This window comes from Lepidochelys kempii, chromosome 10, assembly GCF_965140285.1.
Source record: "Lepidochelys kempii isolate rLepKem1 chromosome 10, rLepKem1.hap1, whole genome shotgun sequence".
Classification (NCBI taxonomy): domain Eukaryota; kingdom Metazoa; phylum Chordata; order Testudines; family Cheloniidae; genus Lepidochelys; species Lepidochelys kempii.
In genome coordinates, this window is record NC_136389.1 from 66,181,004 (window position 1) to 66,207,842 (window position 26,839).

General features: G+C 41.6%; 1 protein-coding gene across 3 annotated transcripts in view; it reads left to right on the top strand.

Moving 5' to 3' along the window:
* SPPL2A (signal peptide peptidase like 2A) overlaps positions 1-26,839 on the top strand; it is a 48,887-nt gene that overhangs the window by 11,826 nt on the left and 10,222 nt on the right. For 2 of the 3 annotated variants that reach the window (XM_073304012.2, XM_073304013.2), the window contains exons 5-15: positions 5,062-5,195; positions 12,210-12,361; positions 18,389-18,485; positions 19,459-19,560; positions 21,668-21,749; positions 22,059-22,133; positions 23,251-23,307; positions 23,500-23,553; positions 23,987-24,086; positions 25,378-25,455; positions 25,811-25,971. In XM_073304012.2, coding sequence (XP_073160113.2) covers positions 5,062-5,195; positions 12,210-12,361; positions 18,389-18,485; positions 19,459-19,560; positions 21,668-21,749; positions 22,059-22,133; positions 23,251-23,307; positions 23,500-23,553; positions 23,987-24,086; positions 25,378-25,455; positions 25,811-25,971 — 1,092 coding nt within the window. The remainder of the gene's footprint in view (positions 1-5,061; positions 5,196-12,209; positions 12,362-18,388; positions 18,486-19,458; positions 19,561-21,667; positions 21,750-22,058; positions 22,134-23,250; positions 23,308-23,499; positions 23,554-23,986; positions 24,087-25,377; positions 25,456-25,810; positions 25,972-26,839) is intronic. The other variant, XM_073304015.2, reaches the window with a different exon arrangement.

A 26,839-nucleotide genomic window follows, 5' to 3' on the forward strand; every position in this document is an offset into this window, starting at 1 on the left:
GCTCTACTGTCTGTCGTGCACACGAGCATGCAGTAGTACACTCCAACCCCCGAGTCCTCCAAGCATCTCCCTCTGGTGCTCAGCCCCTTATCCTGGACGCTCACAGAATTACCAGGCCTGCTGTTCCCAGGGGAACAGTACTCTACAGCTTACTAGTTGCACCTTAGAACAAAGCTCTGCTCAATATATAGCACTTAAACTTGTATTTTCTTTATTTAAAAACAAGTCTATTTAACAAAAAACAGAGATTCATATGGTAGCAAACAGAAATATTCCAAATCTTCTTCTATGTAAGGTTCCACATAAGAGAAAATCATAACATGCATTCTAAAGCCTAAACTGAACTAACAAGATGCCTTCTTGTCTAATAAGATACTGCTTAACCCAAAGTCCTTCTCAGTGTGACCAGGTTGGCTGACCCTTCTTTCATGAGGCCAAGCACACTGGCAGCCTGCTCCCCCTGGTGAAGGATAACTGGGGCTTGATCTGCTCCCCAGATGTGGTTCCAAAAAATCTTTGTCTTTAATCCTAAATGTGGTAACCCCTGCTGTTTTTGTTTTTACTGCAGTGCTTGCAATCTGTTGACTAGCATTTTGCTCAGTCTATAATTGGGCGTCCATTGTGAACCATACAATACTCAGTTTGCACATGACCAGCCAAAGAGAGAGAAGCTTTCCTCTTTCCAGGTGCCTGATGGCAGTGCGTGGATCACCTTTCGGTGATCTGCATTAACTTTCAGACTTAGAGCATAATTTTTAGTGTGTATATATACGTAACCCCTCACATATTTTCTGAACATACATCTCACAATGATTATGATGACCAGTATGACACAGGCTTTCGCTGGAGGCCTTACATAATGTTATATGGGGACCAAATATGTAGATCTCAGACACTGAGATTACTGACCAGTAATCTGTATGCCCACCTCCTTCTCCCCCCACCCCCAATGACCTCTGCCAATTGGCACAAAGCGGTCCCTGGGTCTCTCCTGGGAAACTCAACCAGGAACATATCACACTTACTGATACAAAGGTCTTTAAAATATTCATAGATCTATGTCATTTGGAACATCTCAGTATAATAGTTTGAAATGTTAATGCTTTGAAGGCTGGCTCTCAAAAATGTAGTTAACATTTTTAAAGTTGATAAAACAGTCTCAAAGTTATGCCTATGTTGGGGGAGATGGGACAGATATGACCATAGAGAAAGGGTTGCTAGGGTGCCCGACCAGCATCTTAGTGGGTCACACAGGCGTGTTTCCTGGATGGTATGTCTGCCATTACCTCTTACAATTTCATGTTTCACCTACTTATATAATAAACATTCTCACAACAAGCAGGCATACATCATTCACATACAGATGCATGTATTTTGATGCCATTTGATGACCATCACATGTATTTTTTTTCTCTTTAGAACCTATGGAATGGATCTGCAGGGGGAGCTTTCATGCACTCCTGCTTACCCTGGTCACCCCAAAACCTTTTGGATGAGAACTTGAGACTTGGGTCCTCACACTTCCAGCTCCTATGTAGCTTTCAGGGAGTCAAGATGCTAACCCTTTGTTCCTCAAAATGTCAGCTGCTTCAATAATGGGTTGGGCATTCCTCACCTCCACCTCTTTGGCATAGCCTAGAAAGCAATTCTTTGGAGAGAAGGGGGAACTAGGTTAGATCTGGCTCCCTATGAAGTAGCTCTTAACCACATACTGCTTTTAACAGCTGAGGCTTCCCAAGTCTTGGGCAAGAGTATCTTCAATCCTCCCCCATAGCCAAATTCATTTATCTGCTTCACCACCTCAGAAATCAAGCCTGGGGACTCCTGTGGTATAACCTCATTCTCTGGGGGGGGGAGGAGGAAGAGAATCGATCCCTCACTCTACTGCGTCGGCCTTCTGTTCCTACACTGAGATGAGGTGAGCAGTGGTTTCTCCTCCACCTTGCTCAGAGCACTTACGTTTTCACAGATCATTGGGCAGTCACAGACGCTGGAAAGACAATTCCCCTCCCCAGGTCCTGGCTGTAGTAACCTTTGCAATGTCCCAGACAACTGTTTTACACTTTACTTGGGTGGGTGACACAGTTCCGGCAGAGCTCTTCAGCTGAAAGTGGGGATGCTGAGGCAGCTAAAGACTTAGCCACCACCAGGCTCTGTTCTGTCTCAGGCTCCCTGGTATGGATGGGCAGAGAATGATCCCCCTCACCTGGGCTCCAGGTGTCAGAGAATTCAGCTTGACTTCCTCTCCCCACCTCCTAGTATCAGGTATTTGTTTGGCTGTGCTGGGAAGGTGACTTGAGCTTAACAGGGCTTCCTGTATGTTACAGTTAGGAGTTAATTGACACTCCTCTCCCCTCCCCCTTCTCTCTGCCCCTCCACTTGCATAGTCACTGACACCCTTACCTGCATGATTACAGATAGCTGTCAGCACCTGATACAAGCAAGTCACTTTCACAAGGAGAAGGGGTGTGGGCTTTGTTTGAAAATTAGTGTAATTTCCAAGAAGCAGACCAAAAACAGTATCCTTTCAGACACCTACAACCAATACTCCTGACCCTTCCTGGGGCTGCACAGAAATCTGTGCTGCAGGTAGAGTGGAGGCTTTTACACCAGGAACTTTAAACCAGATTTCACAGCCTTTCAGCATTTCATAGGCTTTCACTATTTGGGTTTTAATTATGGTCCCGGGGGTCTCAGAATCTTTTTCCATTTATTTTCACCTTCCTTTCCCACTAGGAACCGGATAGGTCTGCACCAAGGAGGGTCAGCAGGACATGGGTGCAGTGATTTGAGGTGTAGCCACATCAGCATGCACATCATATGGGGTGAACTGTTCCACTGAACTTGCTCCCTCTGGAGATTGTTGCCCGGTTAACTGTAAGCTTGGAGTGCAGGATGGCTTTGCAGGACTGCTTTGGGTCTCAGTAGTCAGATTGGGAAATCCCTTGCAGTTTGTCACTTATGACATTGCTTTTCCACATCTTCCCCAGGATTTTCTCTGAGGTGGCCTCTCTGCCTTGGAGCAGGTCCTCCCCCCTTGAATATGGGTCTCTGCTTGGGCCCAGTCCATGCTCTGTGATCCAGTTCCATCCCTATTAAGTTTTCCATGACTCCCAGGCTGACTATTGGCTAATGGTCTGCCAGTTTCTCTGCTAAACACAACTTTCTAGGGCTTTCATCTATTAACCATGATTTTAGGCCAGGGGAGGTCAGTTTAAACTTTTGCAATTAGGCTTTTTTACATAGTTTGTAATCTTTATAGCCCTCTCTCTCTATATGGGTGAAAGCATCTAAGGCAGTGGTGGGCAACCTGTGGCCTGTCAGGGTAATCCGCTGGTGGGCCACCAGACAGGTAGTTTATATTCACACGGCTGCCTGCAGCTCCCAGTGGCCGGGAATGGCGAACTGCGGTTGTCCACCACTGATCTAAGGCCTTCACTTTTGGTAGTGGAACCAGACACCACAGCTTGTCTGTGTGTCTGCCCATCCCACTTATTTCAATTCACACTTCATTTCAAAGGCATTTAAAAATACATCCATGTGTTCCCCTTCTCTAAAGAAAGGAAATCGTTCGGAGTCAGAGCTTCCCCCTGGACCAGGTATATATGGTCTGTCTCCATCTACTGGAATAGGGTTTTGATGGTACAGTCTGTCCCTGTTGAGTTCCTGTGATGCTCCTTTCTCTTCCGGCTCATGTGCTGACACTGCTTTTTGGGGTTAGCTGTCTCCCACTCTTGTTCTGCAAGCAGCTGGGCTTTCAAGTTCAGTCTCTCTTTCTGCAACTTTTTTCGCTACCTATATATTTTTCCAGGAACTTGGCAGAAGTAGTGGGTTTGGTTTGGGTGCAGTATGGTCTATTGTCCTCTTCCTTGCTTCCCTTCAGGAGTTGTAACCAAGGTTTTCCCCTCCTGCTGGACTCTCTGCCACTGAGCTGGGTGGACCATTGTTTCTTTTCAGGTCCTCCATATATAGTAGATGAATTAGCTGTGCTTTTGTCAGCTCCTGAGAACTCGTCTTTCTCTCTTTGCAAATCTCAACTAGATTTTTCTTCAGTAGTTCATTATTCATTTTTCTGTCTATCTTGTCACTATTCTTTTCCCAAAAAGACTATGAGATCCTTGTCAGTGTGTTTTCTTTTTTTTTTTTTTCCCCTTCTACGGTACTTACTTTCACCGCTGTTGGCACTTACTATCAATTCACACACTGCCACCACATATGGCACAGTTTGGGGGTAACTGTGCCTCTTACCCACCTTCTGAATTCTTCTAGGGATGCTTCCTTAGGTCTTAAGCCTCTAGCCATTACTTCTTTTGGGACAGGGCCATTGTCTGTCTCCCATCAGAACAGGGATGTAGGCTCTAGTCTTCCTAAAATTCACTGTGATTATCCCAGAAGGTCTGATGTAGCTCAGCACCTGCAATTGACTCTCTCCAGGAACAATGACCGAGTTACCAGTTATCAGACAGGTTTCACAGAGAACTGTGCACTTATTTTAGAACAAAAACATTACACAGAAAATTATATAGGGTGTGGAGCTTCAGCAGCTGGGTGTCTCTATAACAGCACTGCATTAACTACCTCAAGTGATTTTTGAATTAACCACTCTCTAGTGTTTCCAGATTTCACAGGAAACGCAACCATAGAGCCAGGAACACACATGTAACTTATTGATACAAGGGTCTATAAATATTCTATGGACTCCATATCATTTAGTGTGTCTCAATAAAAAGTCTGATGTTTTCATGCTTCTGAGGTCTAACTCACAAAAATGCAGATAACATTTATAAAGTTGCTACAATAGTCCCCAAGTTAGATCTGTGTTTGTCATATCTGTCACGTAAACTAGACATATCTGTGACATATCTGTCACACTAAAATGTGTTTGTCATATCTGTCACATCTTTGTACATAGTAGGTAGGTAAAATTGACACACACTGATCCAGTTTGCAGCAGGTGAAGATAACATCGATCTTTTTAAAAACAGGATAAGCACTGCATACTCTGCCTGTCATAAAGAGCCTATGCTGTTATATGTAACTGATACATTTATCATTTTTCAGACCCTTGGAGCTAGGATTAACGTGACACTCTATTCACCATCTTTGCCAGAGTTTGACTACAGTATGGTTGTCATCTTTCTAATTGCTGTGCTCACTGTGGCACTGGGAGGCTACTGGAGTGGAATATCAGAGCTGTAAGTTCCGTTAAACCATATAATCTATTAAGCAATGTAAAATGCAGATCTAAATATCTGGTGGTAGTGGTAATGGATATGAGAGGAAGGATGGTCCAGTTGTTGGGGCATCAGCCTGAGGTTTGGGAGACTGAGGTTCAATCCCTGTTCTGCCACAGATTTCCTGTGAGACCATTGGCAATCGTGGTCTTCCTGTGCCTAGGATCTCCATTTGTAGAATGGGGATAGTAGTACTTCTCTACTTCAGAGGTTTTGTGAGAATAAATACGTTAAACATTGGGAGGTGCTCAGCTACACATGGCAATGGGGACTATATAAATGCATAGGACGTTAAGAAATCTGCCACTTTTAGATACTGGCTTTAGCTTTTTATCTCTTTCACTTCAAAAATATAATTCACCTAATCTAGTGCTCTCCCAGGAACACTAGCAGGATAAAGGCATATCGAGTTCTTTAAAAAATTGATTCCTACACTAAAGAATTGGGCTAAGCTCAAAAAGAGAGAAGTCTGAACTACTAAAAGGCATAAACCTAGCAAATAAATTAATGACATTGAAAGTGAAAGCCAATAGTGAGAATAAGGCAGTGTAAGAATATCCCCATACTGTTATGACACCTGATCACCATAATTTCATCTGCATGCATTGCTTGCCATCATGAAAGGCTGGCATGTCAGTTTTTTTTTTTTAAACTGCATTAGGCATAAATAAATAACATCCTGCATAGTCTTGAGAGTCCATTAAATGGTGCTAACCTCGTATATCTAGAAATGAGGCATAAAGCATGTGTAAGTTGACAATAAACACTTTAAAGGAAACCAGGATAGCCATTCATGCTTCAAAGGGGGAAATTCTCTGTGTAACTGAAGGTGGAGAAAAATTAAAATTTTGAATAGTCTTAAATCCTGTTCATGTACAGTACAGGGTGTGAATAAGTGTTTTGGTTTGTCACATCTGGCTAAATCGCCATGCAGGGGAAGGAGGTAATCAACTATGTATTTCTGTGAAGAAAATGTGAGAATACTAGGAAATTAGAAAAGACAGAGACTTCATATTAACCGTTGTGAGTAACTACAAAAACTTCATCCACCTAACTGCAGTAAAAATTATTCTATTTTTACAGAGGGGAAACCCAGTAGGTACTCAGTGTAGCCTGAAGCCTTTTTTAAAACAAAGCTCCTATGTCAGATAAACAGCTACTGCATCTATGGAATGCAGTATTGGACTACATCTCACTTATGGTGACATTGGCCAAACGGGCTAATGTGATCCTTGGCTATATAAAACAGAAATCTCAAGCAGGAGTAAGGAGGTTACATTACCTGCCTTTGGCACTGGTGTAATTGTTGCTGGAATACTGTGTCCAGTTCTGATGTCCATAAGTCAAGAAGGATTTGGATAAGTTGGGAAGGGTTCAGAGAAGAGCCACGAGAATGACTGAAGGATTGGAAAATATGCCTTATAACGATAGACTCTAAGAGTTCAGTCTCTTTATCTTAACAAAGAGAAGGTTACACTTGATTATCATCTAATAAGTACCTACAGGAGGATCAAAGATTGGTAATAGAGGGCTCTTCAGTCTCACAGACAAAAGTATAACAATCTAATAGCTGGATGCTGAGGCTGAATACATTCAGGCTATAAATAAGGCACAGATCTTTAACAGTGAAGGTAATTAACCACTGGAACAACTTAACCAAGAATTGTGGTAGGTTACCCATCATGGACATCTTTAAAAACAAAATTGGATTTTTCCTAAAAGGATATGCTCTAGTTCAAATAGGAATTACTTTGGGGAAGTTCTATGGCCTGTGTTATGCAGAAGGTGAGAACAGATAATCAAGGTGGTCCCTTCTGATTTTATAATCTCTGAATGTGTGTTAACTTCATGCTGAAAATAAACATTAATTCAATATGGCTTCGTGGGGTTTTTCCTTCAGGTTCCCCCCGCCCCCCCTTCAATCACTTCTTCACTTGGGCTCAGTTTAAATCCAGTCTTCTCTGTTGATGAGTCCATATCCTATACAGCTAGAAGCATAAGCCAGACCTCAGATCTTCCATACTGTATCTCATAGTTTAGGTGGAGAGCATCAGGCTAACATGGGCACATACCCCTGGGTCTGTGCTTCAGCCAATTCTCTTCCACCACTCCCTTGCTGAAGTTTTTTCTCTTGCTTTCTCTTTTGTTGGAATCCGACTGAGAAAAAACCCTTCCCCCCTGCTGTTCCCTTTTAGGGTGGGGAGAAATAGTATCCCACTGAAGGCAGTATGCATAAGCAGATGTTGGTGTCTTTGTGTAAAGACCTGTATGAAAAATGGAAGCCTGCAGGTGGGAGAGGAGAGACATTGAGAGAGTGTGGACAGTGCTCGTCTTTCATGGAGAGAGCAGTCATTTATCTAGGAGTGGGGATAAATGCTTCTGGGAAACAGGTATGCAGGGCAGTGTTTCCTGGGGGAGAGTGGCTCTCTCTCTCTCTCTCTCTCTCTGGAAGTAAAACGTGTAGTTGGTGTGTCTCTACATGGGGAGAAAGTCACAAGATACTGCTGTCTTGGGAGGCAAAAGAGAAGCTGGCCACCAGCAGTCTTTTTTTTTTTTTTTTAACTTCTCTCTTCAGAAATCTTCCTAAGCAGAGGCTTGTGGCATACACCAGCCCATGTGCCTCTTGTTCTTCTTTGGCATATACTTCCATATCCGTAACCTTGGGGGTTTCCCTTATCTGCCCATCTGGGTGGGGTTTTTTTTAGCCACGGTTAAGAATAACTGTGATGTGATACAGCTCTCGGAGAAAGGATAGCTCTATAACTAGAATTGAGAGTTACCAGTTAGATGATTATGTTGCCAAATAAACAATAACTGGATTTTTAACATATTTTAATATCTCTGCTATCTTCCCCTCCTTCTGCCCCAAGTCTTACTTACTCTACAGTTGTGCTCTCCCACGCCCTCCTCTTTCAGCCCTCTCCACTTCCCTTCCCTGGCTCCTTCCCTGTCCACCCTGTGCACCTCACTAGGTACTTGTTGACCTGAGCCCTTCCCAGATCTTGCAGTCACTTACCCCCTAACCCTCCAAACTTCTGTGCCCTCAATCCCGCATTACCCCCATCCTCTACACTGCTTCTTTGCACCCGCCCCCCCCCAGGAGTCTTCTTGAGAGGAGGGGCCTTGACAATCCTGTCCCCACCATAGGTTTCTGGGGGTGACCAGCTGGCCTGTGCCCCATCTTCTTTCTTCAGGGTGGCTGCCAAGGAGAGCCACTGCCCCGCAATCTGATGAGATACCACTATTGGGAGAGGCATTTTTCCCTGTCTGCTAGTCCAGTGCAGCTGGCTCCCACACGTAGCCAGCTGAGCTCTACAACCCAGCCTTTTAAAGGCAGAGGTAGAAAGCCGCATCTGCAGCAGGCTGGGGATTCCCTTTGGAGGTGATCCATATATGAGCAGAGGGAATCCTCTGACACTAAGGAAACGATTTGAAAGGGTTTGAATGAGGGCTTCCTGCAGGATTAGGGCAAGGCCCACAATATGGTAAGGGGGGACTAATTTCCTTTTGGGGGAAAGGGGTGGCAGTGACATTTGACTTTTTGGGGGAAGTGAAGTTTTGTGAAACTCCATGTGTGACATTCCTCATCATTAAGGGCTTGTCTACACAGAAGTGAGTATGTAGTAGTTAGGTTAATCTATTTCCAAATTCACACTAATCCATACAAAGGTGCGCTTAGTGCGGAATAAGGGCATGTCTACACTTAAAATGTTACAGCAGCACAGCTGCAGCTGTGCCATTGTACTGCTTCAGTGTAGACCGGGGTGGGCAAACTACAGCCACAGGATTGCCCCCTCATGGTGCTACAGGCCCTGCACCGCTGTCAGAAATGGCTGGCACCACGTCCCTAGGGCCTGGGGGGAAGGGGCGGGGGCAAAGGGCTCTGTGTGTTGCCCTTGCCTCCAGGCACTGCCCCCCCTCCCCCCCCTGCAGCTCCCATTGGCCGCAGTTTCCTATTCCTGGCCAATGGGAGCTTCAGGGGAGGTACCTGGAGGCGTGGCAAGGGCAGTGTGTGGAGCCCTGTGGCCCCCCCCTCCCTGAGCTCTCCCGCAGTCCACACCCGTCCTTCACCCCAACCCCCTTCCCTGAGCCCCCTCATACACCCTGCACCCCTTTTCTATCCCAATCCATTGCCCTGAGCCCGTTCCTGCACACCGCACCCCCTCCCACACCCCACACTCCCTCCCACACCCCAACCCCCTGCCCTGGCCCTGCATACAATTTCCCCACCCAGATGTGGTCCTCGGCCCAAAACGTTTGCCCACTCCTTGTGTAGACGCTGCCTATGCCAATAAGAGGGGTTGCCATCAGTATAGGTAATCCACCTCCCAAAGAGGTGGTAGCTAGATCGATGGAAGAATTCTTCTGTCAGCCTAGCACTGTATGTTAGAAGCTTGGTTGGCAAGCTATGTCTCGGGTGTGGATTTTTCCCCTGAGAGAGGCTGGGGAAATGGAAAGTGGAAACAGCATTTTTGGGGGTGGGGGGAAAGTTGGAGCCACATGTTGTATGTAGGACTCTGACTGTATTCAAAGTGTCAAAAATCCAACAAAATACGTGGTGTCACTTCATTTATTGGGAAACCTATGAAGCTAATGTGTCTTTAAGAAACATATTAAAATCTGCACACCTTGAAAATATGCTCCTCCAGATTTGTAAGCCATTAATTTAAAACAAATCCTCACAGGAAGTCTGTAATACACCTAGGAAATTCTTTCTCCTGTTGATTTTGTAAGATAACTATTGCCTTTTCAGCATGCCAGCATTTGTAGATACATTGGCTTTAGGACTGTGGGGAGTGAGATGTCTGACTGGGAAAGTTTCACAAGAGTCCATACTATGAGAGAGGTAGTTTGCCTGTATGGTTAAAAGGTTTTAGTTGTTTTGTTCGGTGCAACAGTTTCAGTGTGATTATTTCTTGTGGTAAGGTGTAAATATGGTTGCATCCGATGAAGTGAGCTGTAGCTCACGAAAGCTTATGCTCAAATAAATTGGTTAGTCTCTAAGGTGCCAGGAGTACTCCTTTTTCTTTTTGTAAATATGGAACACATTTGTATTACAACCTTGAAGAAATGTTACTTTTAATGACACTGCTTTATTTCTCTTTCCCTCCCTGTTTAATTACGGACTGTAGAGGCAGAAAAACTGGTGGTTGACTGACTGGATTTTGCTGACACTAATGTTTTCGCAGACACTTAATGAGAGAGAACAAGCTTCAAAACACTTATCAGATCTTGTGCCTGTCAGTGACAGATATATTTTCAGTGGTTTTGAGTTCTTGGGCTAAATCAGAGGTGGGCAAACTATAGCCGGCGACCGTCCTGCCCGGCCCATAAGCTCCCGGCCGGGGAGGATAGCCCCTGGCCCCTCCCCCACTGTCCCCCCCTCTCCCGCAGCCTCAGTGCACTGCGCCACCAGCACTCTGGCCCACGGCTCCTGGTCGGCGGTGTGGCTGGCTCCAGCTGGGCAGCGGGGTTGCAAGCTCCTTCTGCTCTGAGCAGCATGGTAAAGGGGCGGAGCGGTGGAGGGATTGGATAAGCGGCAGGGGGTCCCGAGGAGCAGGGGGCGGTTGGATGGGACGGAGGTTCTGGCGGGAGGGCAGTCAAGGGATGGGGAACAGGAGGGCGGTTTGGGGCGGGGGTCATGGGAGGGGGCAGTCGGGGACAAGGAGCAGGTGGAGTTGGGTACGTTGGGGGTTCTGATGGGGGGAAGTCAGGGGTGGTAAGTGGGAGGGGGTTGATGGGGGCGGGAGCCAGGCTGTTTGGGGAGGCACAGCTTTCTCTACCCAGCCCTCTATACAGTTTCAGAACCCCGATGTGGCCCTTGGGCCACAAAATTTGCCCACCCTTGGGCTAAATTCACTGCTGGCTTAATCAGGAAAACTCCACTGAAATCAGTGAAATTGGGGCTACTTTACACTAGAAAATTAGATTGACCCAGCTGTGTTGCTCAGGGGTGTGAAAAATCCACACCCCTGAGTGACATAGTTAAGCCAGTCTGAATCCCTGTGTAGACAGTGGTATGTTGACAGATGAACCCTTCCTGTTCGCAAAGGTAGTGTCTACAGTGAAGCGCTACAGCGGCACAGCTGCAGCTGGGCTGTTATAGTAATTCAAATGTGGACTAGCTGTTACTCTGGTTTTATACTAATGCAGATGGTAGCAGATTTTGGACCAGTGGCTCCTAAAAAGGAAGGCATGAGAGGTTCTTTCCATTTAAGACTGTTCTTTTAGAGCTAACTTGGACTCTTTTTTGTTGGAATGTTTTCTTTAAAGATTGACGCTCCCTTTTCTCAAAAACAGAGATTAATAGAAGGCATTAAATATTTCATCATGACCTATTGTGGAACAACAGCATGGGCCTACAGAAAAGTAAAGTCTTGGGAGAGAATATCAAAGGATATGATGGGAATTTGGCATACCATTTTCTTTCAACTTCATATTTTTCTGCAGTAATAGTATTATGAAAGATCGAAATAAATACTCAAGTTTTTTTCCTTTAGGCTATCACATCTTAATGTTCTACCTGATCAACCCTTACAGCTATGTGGGTTATTTTACAAATCAAGACCAACTTCAGTAAGGTAGTTCAGCATATGTCTAGCTTTTGAAGTCAGTGGCTCTATGCACATGCTTAAAGTTAGGCATATGGTTAATTACCTTGCTGAATTGGGCCACCAGTGACTACTTAAATCTTAGGTTTCAGAGTAGCAGCTGTGTTAGTCTGTATCCGCAAAAAGAAAAGGAGTGCTTGGGGCACCTTAGAGACTAACCAATTTATTTGAGCATAAAAAAAGAAAAAGCTTTCACACGAAAGCTTATGCTCAAATAAATTTGTTCGTCTCTAAGGTGCCCCAAGTACTCCTTTTCTTTTTACTTAAATCTTAACACAACAAAAATTGGGGTCAAGGTAAACGCTTTGTTTTTAAGTCCATGGTCAGTGTCTATAACTGCATTATTTTTTGTTTGTCTATACAGTGAGGATTTAAAGGCAGTGGCAAGCCCTGAAGACAGAGAAACAAGAAGAAAGAAAGAGGAAAACGTTACTTTCACCCCTCTAACAGTTATCATATTTGTGGTAATCTGTTGTGCCATGCTACTCTTACTTTATTTCTTCTACAAATGGCTAGGTAAGAAGTAATATGTAATTCTCATTTGATTTCTTATTTAAATATATTTTCTCCTTGAATGGCATTGTTAAGTTTTTATGGAATTTAGTTTTATTTCAGAGTTGGAGTCAAAGTTCAGCTAACTTTTCTTTTTAAATAACTCCCCTCTCAATTTATTGAGGGAGCAGAGTCAAGCGAGTTGTGGTTTTGTTTTTTTTTAAAGGGGGGGGGGGATGGAGAGGAGGCTGTCTCTGTCTCCCCTCCGCCCCCACCTGCCAATTTGTTTCTCCATTAAGGTTGCCGAGGCAATAGTTATTTTGGATAAAGTATATGTGAGAGACGATCCCTTGCCTTGATGGTTTAAAAAAAAAAAAAAAAGTAGTAGTAGAGCATATAATACCCCTTGTTCATCCTTGTAAAGCAGGGATCGGCAACCTTTGGCACGCGGTCCACCAGGGTAAGCCCCCTGGCAGGCTGGGCTGGTTTGTTTACCTGCTGCATCCGCAGGTTCAGCCAATCGCAGCTCCCGCTGGCCACGGTTCACCATTCCAGGCCAATGGGGGCTGCAGGAAGCAGCGCCCAGCACATCCCTCGGCCCGCGCTGGGCGCTGCTTCCCGCAGCCCCCATTGGCCTGGAATGGTGAACCGTGGCCAGTGGGAGCTGCGATTGGCTGAACCTGTGGACACAGCAGGTAAACAAACCAGCTCAACCCGCCAGGGGGCTTACCCTGGCGGGTCATGTGCCAAAGGTTGCCAATCCCTGTTGTAGAGGGAATATGGTAGCTGAATATTTGAAGCAACTTCTTACCTACATTTATGAGTTGTATCTAAACTCACTTTGGATTTGTAGTTTCATCAGATGTCTTGTGGTTGAGCCAAATGGCCTAAGTAAACCTGGTGTAATTGGACAAAGTTGGACATGCTACCAATGACATAATTATCTTCCAGATGATGCAATCCTAAGGAAACTTTTCCGTGATCACCTGCTATTTTTCTCCCTGCCTCATTCAGTGGGTTGTGTAGTGAATGAAGCTGGTGTCTGCAGGATCCCTGCCTCATTTGTTACAGAAGTTGGAAGGGGTGTGGTGATTAAGGCAGGGGGTAGCAGGAAGAGAAAGGATGGTCTGGTTGTTAAGGCAGTTGAATGCTGCCTTGGAGAACTTTGATTTTATTCCTGCCTCTGCCACAGAGTTCTGTGTGATGTTGAGTGTAACTGGGTGGTCTACCCTTTTTACAGCCAGGAAGCTGAGGCCAGCCAGCTCTGTTCTTAGGCAGAACCCCTCAAACAGCATCTGGACCCAGTAGAAAGAATTTATCAGACCCAGTTGGGAAGGGATTAGGTGATTGCCTAATGAGCACCTGATTCGTATAAGGGCTGGAGGAGCTATAGGAAGGAGATTGGCTCCTATGTCAGACCCTTGAGCAGGGGGACTACCCAGGCCTATAAGAAGGGTTGCCAGGAGCGGAGATGATCTGGCAAAAAGTCCCTTTGTCAGGGGAAAGTTAGCTGATGGATTTATGTTGAATTTGTTTATTTTGTGGTTTTCTGATCATTAGTGCACCCAGTAAATGGTGTCCTGAATAAAAGGCCTAAACAGACTCCAGGCATGATGTTAATCCTTCCTGGGCTGGGGAAAGGTCTTGCGCAAAATTTCCATAGGTGGTCACTGTGTGTTCCTCATTTTCTGGGTTGCCAACTTGAGACTCCTGCAATCTGGTTTGCAGAAGTACTGAGTATTCACAACTGCAACAGAAGTCCATGGGAGTTCTCGTCTGAATACACTAAGTACTAAAAAACGCAAAGTACTTGGAAAAATTAGGTCCTAGGTGTGGTGGGATCTCTGTGGTGCAGCCTGGGACTGTGGGACCACTGTGCTCCCTTAACTCTCAAGCATGGGCTGTCTCTCACAATGCTTTGCTAGTAACAAGCAGCAAACCCCTCCAGGCCCTGTTATCACTCAGCACAACCACATGTGGACCCCACACAGAGCTAGATTGTATGAATGCTCCCAGCGCCACTCATGAATCACACAGAGAGGCACCAGCCAAATCCCCCCAATTTTGAACCTCAGGAATATACTGTCTTGTACTGCTCAAGATGAGCAGTGCAGATTTATTAATTAGTTCACCACTTTGTCAATTGAAAGTGGATATGCACCAGCCTTTGTAAACCTAAGCAAACGCCCTTACCAAACACATCAGGCAAACTCATTGGTAAAGATAAACAGTTAAATTTATTGACTATGAAAGATAGATATTAAGTGGTAGGCAAAAAGTCAGAGTTAGTTACCAAAAGAAAAGAAAATATAAGCAGGCAATCTAAACTCTCAATCCTATTAATCTAGATGTTACCCAGTCTAATCAGTTTTTCTCACCCCACTGGATATTGCAGTTCACAGTACACAGATCTCACTCTTGAAACCTGGGCCAGTCCCCTCTATTGGAGTCCTCAGTTTCTGAGTGTCCTTGTTGCTTGTAGCGTAGGTGGGGGAAGGAGAAAGGCCAAGAAGTTGGCCCTTGTGTTAGTCCATGTGCTTGGAGAACACAAGTCCGGGCATGTCTGGAGGGCATTGCTGAGTCTCCAAGCAAGGCTGAGCAATTCCCCTGGTGTGACCTTATGCAGGTGAGTCACTGAACTGTAATTGCCTTGCTGGACAATGGCTGTTGATGATTGAGCCTCCGTTCCCCATGTGCAAAATGGGGATGGTAGTACCACCTCATCTCACAGGGAGATTAAAATAAATTAACGTGTGTAAAGATGATATGATGAAAGCACCATAGAGAGACCCATGAAGGAACTAATAATTCTGTATACAGTGCAGGGTTTGGATGGTGTGCAGTAAATAATACATGGGATCGTATATTAAATGGCGAGGATAAAAATGAATATTGAATAGCTAACCATTCAGAGAGCACTGTCCATCCTGTGTGCTGAATGAGGCAGGGGTCCTGTAGAAAAAATGGTGTAATTGTGTAATTGAAGACTGCATCATAATACTTACCTACAAGGAGGCTGAATTAAGGTTACTCATGCAACCATAATAATTCTGGCACTTCCTAACTTCTTGAGTGCATGTCTTTGCTACCTTACTGTTCTTGTTATATAAAAATACCTAATATAGGTTGCTTCTGGGTCTGTCTTTATTCTAGGCTTCTGGGTTGTTTGGTAAATTCCTTCCACATATCTGAATTTAGATGGCATTCTTGAGGGTTTTATTTGACATCCTTCCAATAGTTGGAGTGAACTCCTTCAGCAGGTTCATGTTGTGGCCTAAATGGTTTAAAAAAAACAGGAAATGCAAATCAGGTGCTAATGCTCTAATTATCTGTTAGGCATGGAGGAAAAACAAACAAATAAGATGGTGTACTGAGGGAGTGTCTGCCTTAACTTGAATTTTAATGGTTTCTGTTACAACGATGGAACCTATTCACAAGCAGTTATTCACCTGGGGAATTTCACTCGTGTGTAAAGTTGCACAGGTGCATCGATTCTTGTAGGTGAAGGACCAGAGATGTCTAAATGGAAGAAGGGTTTTTTTGGTATTTGATCTTTTTTATGGTACTTTTAGAGGAAACTATTTTTAGGTACATGGAACACACATTTAAGCTTGAATAAATAATGTTCATGTAACACTGTCTAAAAATGTTAGTTACATGATTAATAAATGTGTTTTGGTATAAATAGTCTTTTGAGGAAAATCATCTGCATATTAAGCCTGGTTATATATAACTGACTCATGAGGAACCTATTGTGTAAATCCTTATTCTACACACCAATGGCTTTGTGATGCTCTGCTTAGGACACCCAGAAGTGGAAGTCACTTTGTTAACCCCCTGCCTCAGCAAGCGAGAGCTGTGCTAAACTCTCTTGTCAGCTCCCTAACACTCCAGCCTGTCTGCCTTGCCAGCAAATTCCTTGAGATTCTGTCAGGCTAAACATTGCCTTGAAGGTAACAATCAGTGAACCCCAAGTTGCCCAGAGACATCTCCCTCTCCAAAATTATTAAATTTGCTGCCTCCAAAGAGACGGGTCACAAATCTGCCTGTTAACTTAGCTGAAAATTCATACTTTCTTCAGTACAACAGCACTGAGGTTTATAGTTTATGTAAAACTAAGAATAGGTTGAGTGATAAAGAACATAGATTTAAGTGATACTAAGGAAGAGTAAAAGAGACAGGTATGGTTAGAAACAAAACAAAAACCACACTTTCTAGGGACTAAAATTAAATTTTTAGCAAGTTACAATCTTGGCCTATGCAGTTTTTTCACTTACCTCAGGTTACCAGCATCTCTAGCTCCCCAGGCAGGAGGAGCCAGTTGTCACAGAATCATAGGATGCTGTCCCCTTTGTTCCCTAAGTGATGGAAAACTAAAATGTCTTTTTGCCCCCCTTGTATTTCCGCAAAGTCCATTGTCTTTGTCTCAAGAGCAAGGAAGACTTCCTGGGGATGGAGCTTCTGTCCCCCAGTGTGCTCACTTAGCTGTTTTCTGCTTACCTTGATTGCTTTGTTTACGTCCTATATAAATGTACTTTCATTATCCTCTGCCGATCAGACCGGTAAATCCCCATTCCTTTGTCCAGGGCAGGCTTATTTTAGGCACTGCCTCTCAAATATGTTTTAAGAACATATTTCCAGGACGCATACATAATTCTTTATGCACAGCCCGTACATACATCATGCAGTGAAATTCCTGACCAGTGCATCACCAGTTTACATAAGATATCCTACAAGATACTGCCATCCTAATATGTTTCCAAAAGGTATGTTGGGGATAGTGAGTGTGTCAGGCCTGTTATGAGTTACAGTATAGTTGGCCCTCTGCTAGTGGGCACTGAGGGGCTCATAGGGGCACAGGCTAGGTAGAGCATAATAGGTCCTTTAGTGTTTAATCTATCTATTGGGCATGTCTGTCAAATATCCATTTCTATCAAAGTCTAACTTTTTTTAGCTGCTCCTGTTCAAGTAAGTGGGAGTTTCACCACTAACTTCCATGGCAACAGGCATGAGCCCTTCATTTGGGGTAGGATAAGACTGACTGGGAAACACAGTTTAACGACAAATAATTATCATGTCTTATTTGCTTGTTCACTTTTTCTATTTTTCTGTTGCCTCTCCAAAACTCTAGGGACCTCTCAAAATTTGAAAAGCAGAATTAATAACACACAATTTTTAGTACAATATTCTAGTTCATCAGGTTTTTTCCAAGTGATAGACTCCTAGGAAATTAAAGACACTCTAATTAACTATCTCATAAGAGCCCATCTGAATAATTTTCAGTCCTCCGCTCCAGAGGCACCAACTTTCTGATTTCCTGGGGGGTGCTCTAGCCCTACTCTGTCCCTGGCCCCACCTATATTCCACCCCTTCCCCCAAGGCCCCACCCTGCCCTGCCTCGGCTCTTCCCATCCTGCTTCTACCTGTTCCGCCCCCCCACCCCCGAGCATGCCCCATCCTCCCCTTCTAGTGCCTGCTGCTGAACACCTGATAAGCAGCAGGTGGGAGGTGCTGTGGGTGATGGGGAGGAGCTGATTGGCAGGGCCCTCCCACCCACTGTGTTTTTTTTCCGTGGGTGCTCCAGCCCTGGAGCACCCACAGAGTTGGTGCCTATGCTCAGCCCCTCCACCTGTGAAATCCCAGCTTTCCTAAATGCCTGCAAGAAAAGTTGAGTCTTGGAGTGTGCACACAAGATTTACAAATCTAGGCTCTTGTGGTCCAAGGAAGGGATTGTTCTGTTTCTTAGTGGCATTGGTGCAAAGAAAACCACATGTGAGCATGAACTTTGTCTTTCCTTTAAAAATAATGTTTAAAACATTAAAATTCAAGTTTCTAGTTGATGGGAATTTTTACAGCATGGTACAAACCTTTCAAGTTTCAGTATTTTGTTTCAGAAAACCTATTGATACAATCTTGACTTAAAGAGGCATAAGTAATGCCATTATTCTGTTACTGTTGTCACAGGTATTTCCTAGCTCTTGGCTCCTTCCTGCCAGAGCATCTTTGTGTTGCATACATTTTGTCACTTATTTTCGTTTTTCTTCCTTCTAGTGTATGTAATAATATCCGTTTTTTGCTTGGCATCTGCAATGAGCCTGTACAACTGTCTTTCTGCACTAATTAGAAGAATATCATTTGGGCAATGCAGGTATTGTACATCTCTTTACCTTGTTACGGTTTATTTGTTTTGGATATTTTTCGTAGCTACTAAAATTCCTGGGAGGAAATGTGCTGATGGTTTGAAAAACTACTGTAAGCTTTAAGTTTTCAGCTGCTTATGTACAGTATCCCATATTTTAGATTTATAACAAAAAGTAAGGGTGCCTAGGGGGTAAGATGGGGCTCTTTAATAAAACTAAAAATGCAAAACTTTTTAAAGTAGTGGTTCCTGAGTAGTCTTTACTTACTTCATTAGGACTACTGTATGAGCAAGGAATACTAGCATAAAGAATCTGAGATGCTGAAAACCCATGGCTGAACAAACATGCCTGTGCTTTCTGGGTAGCAGTGGTGGGTTTAAATTGTAATGTCTGAGATGTATTTTTCAAGCTGTGTGTTACGGTCATATGGACTCATCTGTTTTCAGACATGCTGTGGCATTAGTGGTGAGCATGGAACTGCATGGGTGGCATGTAAATAATGAGTCTGCCTGATTGCACGCTCTTCCTATTCCACCAGTCTCATTTTCACTACATATAATTTTCTCTCTTTAACCTATTAAAAATGTTCCATGCACATTTCAAGCCATAACAGTCCTTCATTTGCACTGTTCTGTTAAATATCTATTTCTCCATGTTTCTATAATATACCAAAAGTCATCCAAGCTATGTTTTGGGTGCCTATCCCATAAATCTAAAATGCAAAACAAGCACAGGATTGCCCATAGGTACCCGTGCCTTTGCTTTTCTCCTGAGCTGTTGAGAGATTTGTAGTGTGATTACAAAGTTAGTAAATCTGGATTCTGCTGAAGCAAGTGGGCAGAGTGAGTTTCAAAATGAGGGACTCCTCAGAGAGAGAGTGCTTGTGAGCACCTCTGTTGAGTTTAACTGTAAATTTTATCTGTCGTGTTGTAGGCCTTTTTTGTATATAAGACAAATTAATTTAGCCATTTCATTTTTTAGGATTTCATGTTGCAACAAAAATATTGAAGTGAGACTTATTTTTCTTGCTGGATTCTGCATAGCAACAGCTGTTGTTTGGGCAGTGTTTCGAAATGAAGATAGGTATGTGATGATTTTGGAGAAAATTTTGAAAGGTGTAATGAAAATAACGCAAATGTATAAATCCCCTATCCATAGAGAAAATCCTGCAGCACAGTGTTCTAAGTTTTTGTTGTTGTTAGTTTTTAAAAAGTATATAAAATGTTACGAAACTTAATAAACGGATGAATGAAAAGAACTGGTAACATTAAAACAAAGCTATACAATTCATGTTTATATGGTTATTTGTAGTTACTAACAAAATAAATTCATAGTGGTGAGGGGAAAACATAATTCCTTCTTACTTTAATGGAAGAATAAATAATAGAATATATGGGTTGGAAGGGACCTCAGGAGGTCATCTAGTCCAATCCCCTGCTCAAAGCAGGATCAATCCCCAACTAAATCATCCCAGCCAGTGTTTTGTCAAGCCTGACCTACTGAAAGAAGGAGGAAAAAAGGAAGAAAGAAGGATGCAAAAACAGGAACATGTAGTTTGGGAAAAGACTGACTAAGCTAATAAGTCTTCCACTACCATTCTCAACTAAAAACAAGTCTCTTGACCCTGATGACTTGAAGCTATGTGCAGAACAACATATAAGGCTAATATTAGCCTCAAGAATCAAAGCTAAAAGAGCTGGCATACCATGGGTTGGCACAAAGTATAGCTCTACTAGTCTTTGTGGCTAAGATTTTTTTTGGGGAAAAGAGAGTGTACATATGTGAGGGGCGGTGGCAGCTGTTTCATCAGTATATTCCCATCCAGTTTATCTGTGCAGTTGATGTACTCTACAGCATGCTGGTCAGGGGAGTCTGACAATTCTATCAGAGGAGGTTGCTCATGTGTAAATGGGCCATCTTGAAATAAGTCTCCAGGTTTTCATTAACACTGCTTCCAAACAGCTACCTTACTGAAAATTAATGTTCATATTGCAGGATGGATTGTTTACAAATAAGCTCAGTGCTGCTGTTTATAAAGACAAATTCTAACTATTAGTGGTTTCCCAGTGGCTTAATTGAGGAAGGAAATGAGGAATTCCTGAGTTAATTTTGGTATGAGTAAGGAGATAGATCTCAGTACTTCAGCTTCCTGGCATTGCAATGATTTAAGATTACTCTGTTAATGTTCCATAAGTTGCTTAAATGCTGAAAAAAGCTTGATAACTAAAAAAATAATGCACTAAGTGAATTTAGAATACTATATAATTTGTGCAGAGCAATTTATCTTGAGCTGCTGGCATGAATGTAACACAAACTATGTATTTTCCCCATACCAGCAAAACTGCAGTTGTCTGATTGCATATGCAGTGGTTGAAACATGAAATAGTGAGGTGGTGTGAAGGTACAGATCCCGATCAGTAGCAGGCTCCAAGAGTAGCTTTCAAATACAGCTCTGAGGTGAAAAATTGGACGTCAAGGTGATGAGCACTTTTTGAAAGGTGCTGAAGAACCCTCAACTTGAAGGGATCTCAGTGGGAATTAGGGACACTTGGCATTTCTGATCAGGCCCTTAAATGGACACCATGAACTTGAAATCTACTCTTAAAATAAGTTCAAAGTAGTTTCGGGTACTGCACTAGTACCTGAGTTCCACTGGCCATTTTTGTGGGGCTTACAACCATATTTTCCCATTTTTAAAAAAAACTTTCTTCTCCCCCACACAATTGGGGAAACTTACTAAGATTCCAATCCTGAAACTTCTTTTGAGTGAGTTGACTACTGCAGCCCTGCAGATTTCCATTGAGGCTCAGCATGGGCACAGCAGCCTACCCATTTCCAAGAAGTTGCAGGAATGAAGCCTGATTGCTTATACATGGTGAATAGAAAACTGACTATATACAAAATTTGAATATTTTTGCTCCTTTTTCCATTAAAGTAGTCTTAAATATTACCTGTTACAATAGCAGATAAAAGACTTAGTTAGAAGTGTGACTTTATAAGTTAAGACAGTGCTCCATGAATGAACATCAATAAGTAGGTATAAAAACTAGACTTCAGTCATTGTTATAATATCTTGCTGTAAGATTATAGAATTTGGCTTTTCTTCCAACAAGACCAAACAAACCTACAGTACTCTGAAAATATAGAAAAATAAAATGTAAAGAAGGTTCTTTTTTTTTTTTTTTTGTAGGTGGGCTTGGATTTTACAAGATATCTTGGGAGTTGCTTTCTGCCTAAACTTTATTAAAACACTGAAAATGCCCAACTTTAAGGTACAGTAAACAGTTTACCTAAATAAAGCATGTTGGTATGCACGTAGAAATACTAATAACCGGAGGTAAATTAAAGAATGAAAAAGAATGTTTCCTTTTTTCCAAAAGCATTAAAGTTAGCAAAAGGACTCACCAGAATGTTTTTTATAAATCATAAACTAAAACTACCAATAGAAAATGTTTTCATAAATTTTATGAGAGAATATTAAAGGTAACCTTTAGGCATTTAGTAAGGATTGCTGTATTAATGAGAAATATCATGCAGTCTTTGAAAATTTGTGTTTTAATGTTTCCTTTTCTGTTTGCCAGTCATGTGTGATACTTCTAGGTCTTCTTCTTTTGTACGATGTATTTTTCGTCTTCATAACTCCATTTATCACCAAGGTAGGTCCACAGTTTTGATAGATTTGTGGTATGGATGCCTGCTGGTGCATTTTATATTTTGTGGATTGAATTTTATGCATTTAAATATTGTCCAGACATGGCTACCATTCTAGATACTCAAAGTCTGTTACTCCCAAGAGTTTGTCTGTTAAGTAATTTCTCCTCAGTTTCTCAGTCTACCAACATCTAAATGAAGGGTTGCACAGGAATGTTTGTCTCATTAATTTAAACTTCAAAACAAAGGGGAAAGAATGGAAACAATGTAGTGAAAATAAGGTGGATCCAAGCAAAATGCAGCCTAGGGAGTGGGGATGAGTAGCAGTAGATACATCCAAAGGAATTATAGTAGAAATAGGAGGTAAGGAGCATTGATATAATGGCGGGGGACGGGAACCAGCCTCAGGATGGTCATTAATCCTTCAAAAATGGATCTCACAGTAAATTATTGTATATCTGTTTTGTGCTACAGCCCCCAAAAGCCTGCTCTGTTTTTACTTGCTATAGTCGACATTCTAATAAATGCTGTCAGTGTCATACAGCAGCCTGCTGTTTTCCAAATTCTCAGTTTTATTACTGCATCCTGTCTAAATTCTGACTAATATTACTGTACCCCATCCTTTGCTTTCAGACCCTTATGTATCAGTTGAGGTTTTGGCGCTTTGTAGAATGCGGATTCTTTAACGTGCTGTGGCACAAATTACTTGCAAGTGCCCACATTTCAAAGTAGAAAGAACAAGGATACAATGGCAGAGGAGTAGATTGCTGACAGATTCTTCAGCTAAATAAAACTTTAGCTGCTTTCATCAGAAAACAAACTATAGTAGCCAGTTTAGGTCTAACTGTGTTTTTAATACAAAACAAAAGCATAAATCTTTACTTCATTAATCTGTGCACTTCACTGGAATTTGAACAGCTTCTGTTTTGGATCAGTGCATTCCATTTTGAATGGGTTTGCTAGATGATGTCCTGGACAAAATAATCCTGCATATAGTAGTACATTAAGAGGATTATAGGACACTGAGGTGCAAGCAGCAATTCAATCTGTAATATTGAAGTGTTACACTATATACTTAAATAAGTATTAATTCACTAATTTAAAAATAACCTTAAATTTCAGAATGGGGAAAGTATAATGATTGAAGTTGCAGCTGGTCCTTTTGGAAACAGTGAAAAGGTATGAATAGTCTTTTTCTGTAGTATGAATGCAATGTGAATACATATGTGCAGGATATTACACTAACTGAATTAGCTATGGAAAGTCAGTAAATTCAAGTAGCTTTTCGGTATAATTTTCTCACAAAATATAGCCAGCTTTTGCTACTTTTGTTTAAGTATTAAATACCTGTTGACTTGGGTTTGATCCTAGAATGATGGAAACTTGGTGGAAGGCCCTGCTGAACGCTCAGCTCCCCATGAGAAAGTAAGGATTGTATTTCAGATATGTTCACTGGACTTTAAATTGCATCCTCTGAAAAGGCTATTCTTTTGGGGAAAACCTGACTCTCAAAATTTTCCTCTTCAGGGCCTGGATATCATTGTTCGTCAATAGCTTATAGTCAGGATAACAATGCATATCTAATATTCCCATTGTTTGTGGTTACATTGTTCTTAATTTTTTTCACTTTATATGATCTGTAAAATTGCAAATCCATTTTTTTCTACTCTAAATCTTTAAAATCACATTTTAAACACTCAGTTTGTTGGTTCCTGTTTTCTTAATTCAGGTTCTTCCTAATTTGATGTTTTTCAGAAACTAGATGAATAAGTAGTTCTAATATCATTTTAATGTTTCTTTAAAAAAATTATACGATTTAGATTGGATTTATGTGGGATTTAAAAATATTGTTTTACAGTTACCAGTCGTTATTCGGGTACCTCGACTTGAATACTCTGCACTGGCGTTATGTGGAATGCCATTTTCACTACTGGGTTTCGGGGACATCATTGTACCAGGTAAAGAAATGTTTTTAGCAGCTATAAACAAAATTATCTGTGACCCTTTTTTCATAATAACCTGATTTACAAAGTGGATTTTCTATATTTCAGGCCTGCTCCGGAGTTTAATTCTGATTTCTAGCTTTTGATCTATGTACATGCACTGTAAAACAATCTGTATTTTTATAATAGTCTGTAGTCTAAGTACAATTGGTATTTTAAGATTTGTAAACAATCTGCTTTTTTATATAATTGTTTTACAAATATATATTTTCATGGCACTTGTATTTGTAGAATATAGTGCCATTAATAATAATCAGGATCAGTGATCTTAAATCAAGCTGGTTTTTTACAGGAAATGTAACATGGCAAAGGATTATCATAATTTAATTTCTAATTATATGATGTATGGTACAATACAAAATCCTCATTTTAAAAGACAATTTATACTACATAAACAAAATTATTTCTACAGTGTTTATAGAAGGAGAAAATATATTTGCATTTTAATCAACATCATAATAATAATTAGCTCTCTTCATCAGTAGATCTCACAGCACTTTACAAAAGATTAGAAGGGCTTATCTTGTGAAAACCTGAGTTCTGCACCTGGCTCTGCCATGGACTTTCTTTGAGACCTTGGGGAAATCACTTAACCTCTGTCTGACTTTCTCATCTGTAAAATATGAGTGTTAATTTTTCTCTACTGTCCTGAGGCAAAATTTAATTCAAGTGTGTTGAGAGTCTTTGATGGAAGGCACTGCATACGTGCAAAGTATTGGGTGTTTGTTACCACTGTGCAGATCTGTCGCTTATATTAAATGGAAAGCACATTAGCTCATTTAAATGGGGATATTGACTTTAGAGACAGGCTTATTCTAGAGCCATGTCTACACTGCAGGTGTTATAGCAGCATAGCTATAGCATCATAGCCATGCCACTGTGATTCAGTACAGTGATGGAAGGGGGTTTTCTGAGCAACACTAGCTAGGTCAACAGAAGCATTCTTCTGTTGAACTAACTCTGTCTACTCTGGGGTTAGGTTGGCATAGCTACGGGAGTCAGGTGTGGATTTTTCACACCCGTGAGCACAGTAGCTATGTTGATGTACGTTTTTAAGTATAGACCTGGCCTAAGATTTCTTAAATAAAACTAATAGTCTTCTAGCTGTCCACGGTATTTAACTTACAATTTTATAGTTAACTGTTTTCTTCCATATTGTTGCTCTAATGGGAAGTATGAATGTAAATTCATGTTATGGCAACTTAAACTTCTTCCAATAAATACTTTCTGCATGTTCTCTCTTTAGGTCTCCTGGTTGCCTATTGTCGAAGATTTGATATTCAGACAAGATCGTCTTCTGTATATTATGTTTCCTGCACCATAGGTAAATAATTTTAATACAGTATTTTGGCAAAGTGTATTTTTCTGTAAACTGCTTTTGTGAAATTACTAGATCATTTTCTTCAATTTTACAAAAGTGAATACTGCCAATATTTTAATCTTTAGTTTTGTTTTACTTGTCTGTATCTGAGTTGCATCGTTATAGAAATCAGTACTCTTGAAAATGTCAATGAATATTTAAAGTGTACTGAAATTACTATTTTTGCACATTTACATAAACAAATGGAAAATCCTGTAATAGCTATAGTTTTAGTCCTGTATGCAAGGGATATCTGTAATATATTGAGTGATGTACTGCTGTATACTATTCAGTAGCTGTCCTGAATTTTTTTTAATAGCTTATGCTGTTGGCATGGTGTTGACTTTTGTTGTTCTGGCACTGATGAAGATGGGACAACCAGCTCTTCTCTATTTGGTACCATGTACACTCCTTACCAGCTCACTTGTTGCCTGGAGACGCAAGGAGATGAAGAAGTTTTGGCAAGGTAGCAGCTATCAGGTAAGTAGAATACATACAAAACTGTTCTGACAGTTTTGAAACTTTGTGTGTATTCTTCCTTGAATAAGTATGTGGTAATATATTAGTAGCCACTCACTTTCAATCTGTATTAGTGGTGCTTATTGCATTTCTTTAATTAACAGAAAAAGCCTTTTGTAGAAGCTAAGTATATTTTAGTCTATAAGTCAACTTGATAGAACAAGATTTAAAGGAAAATACAGATATTTGGCTTAGTCCAGTAATATGAAAAATCAAAACAGATGACATTTTTCACATGAATACAGTAGGAATTGTGCCAGAATGTGTATTATTTTCAACACTTTGCATCAAGATGATGGCTCAAAGATACTATCATTTGGAACACTGAATATGGCACCTAAATGTTAAATTGGAAAACAGTTTCCGGTCTACAATAGTTTTGTATTAGAATACACTTTAAAAAAAAAAATTGGACACACATTAACATTAGTTTAGAAACTAATTTCTAATGTTTTCTGCATTGGTCTTATGCTGTCATGATCACAAATGCCATTCTGCAACAAAGTGACCATTTGTGACCAGGGGATGGGGGGTGGGTTTAGAAATATCAATTACAATCAAAAACTTGTGTTTCACTGTGTCAGCACAAAGCAGTTGTAAACTGACACTTTGAGGATTTCCCCTGCCTAAATTGATTCTCTCTTGGGTGGTGAGAATTATAGTGGCTCATATGCCATTCACCTCTTGGCTGCTGGCACAAGGCACCAGGCCCATGGAAAGGGGTCACAGACAGAGCATCTCTATGTCCCTGCAATCTCTTGGGAGCTGTTGGTAGCTAGCATATGTAAAAAGAGCCTTGATGTTACTCTGATTTATTCTGGGAACTGGC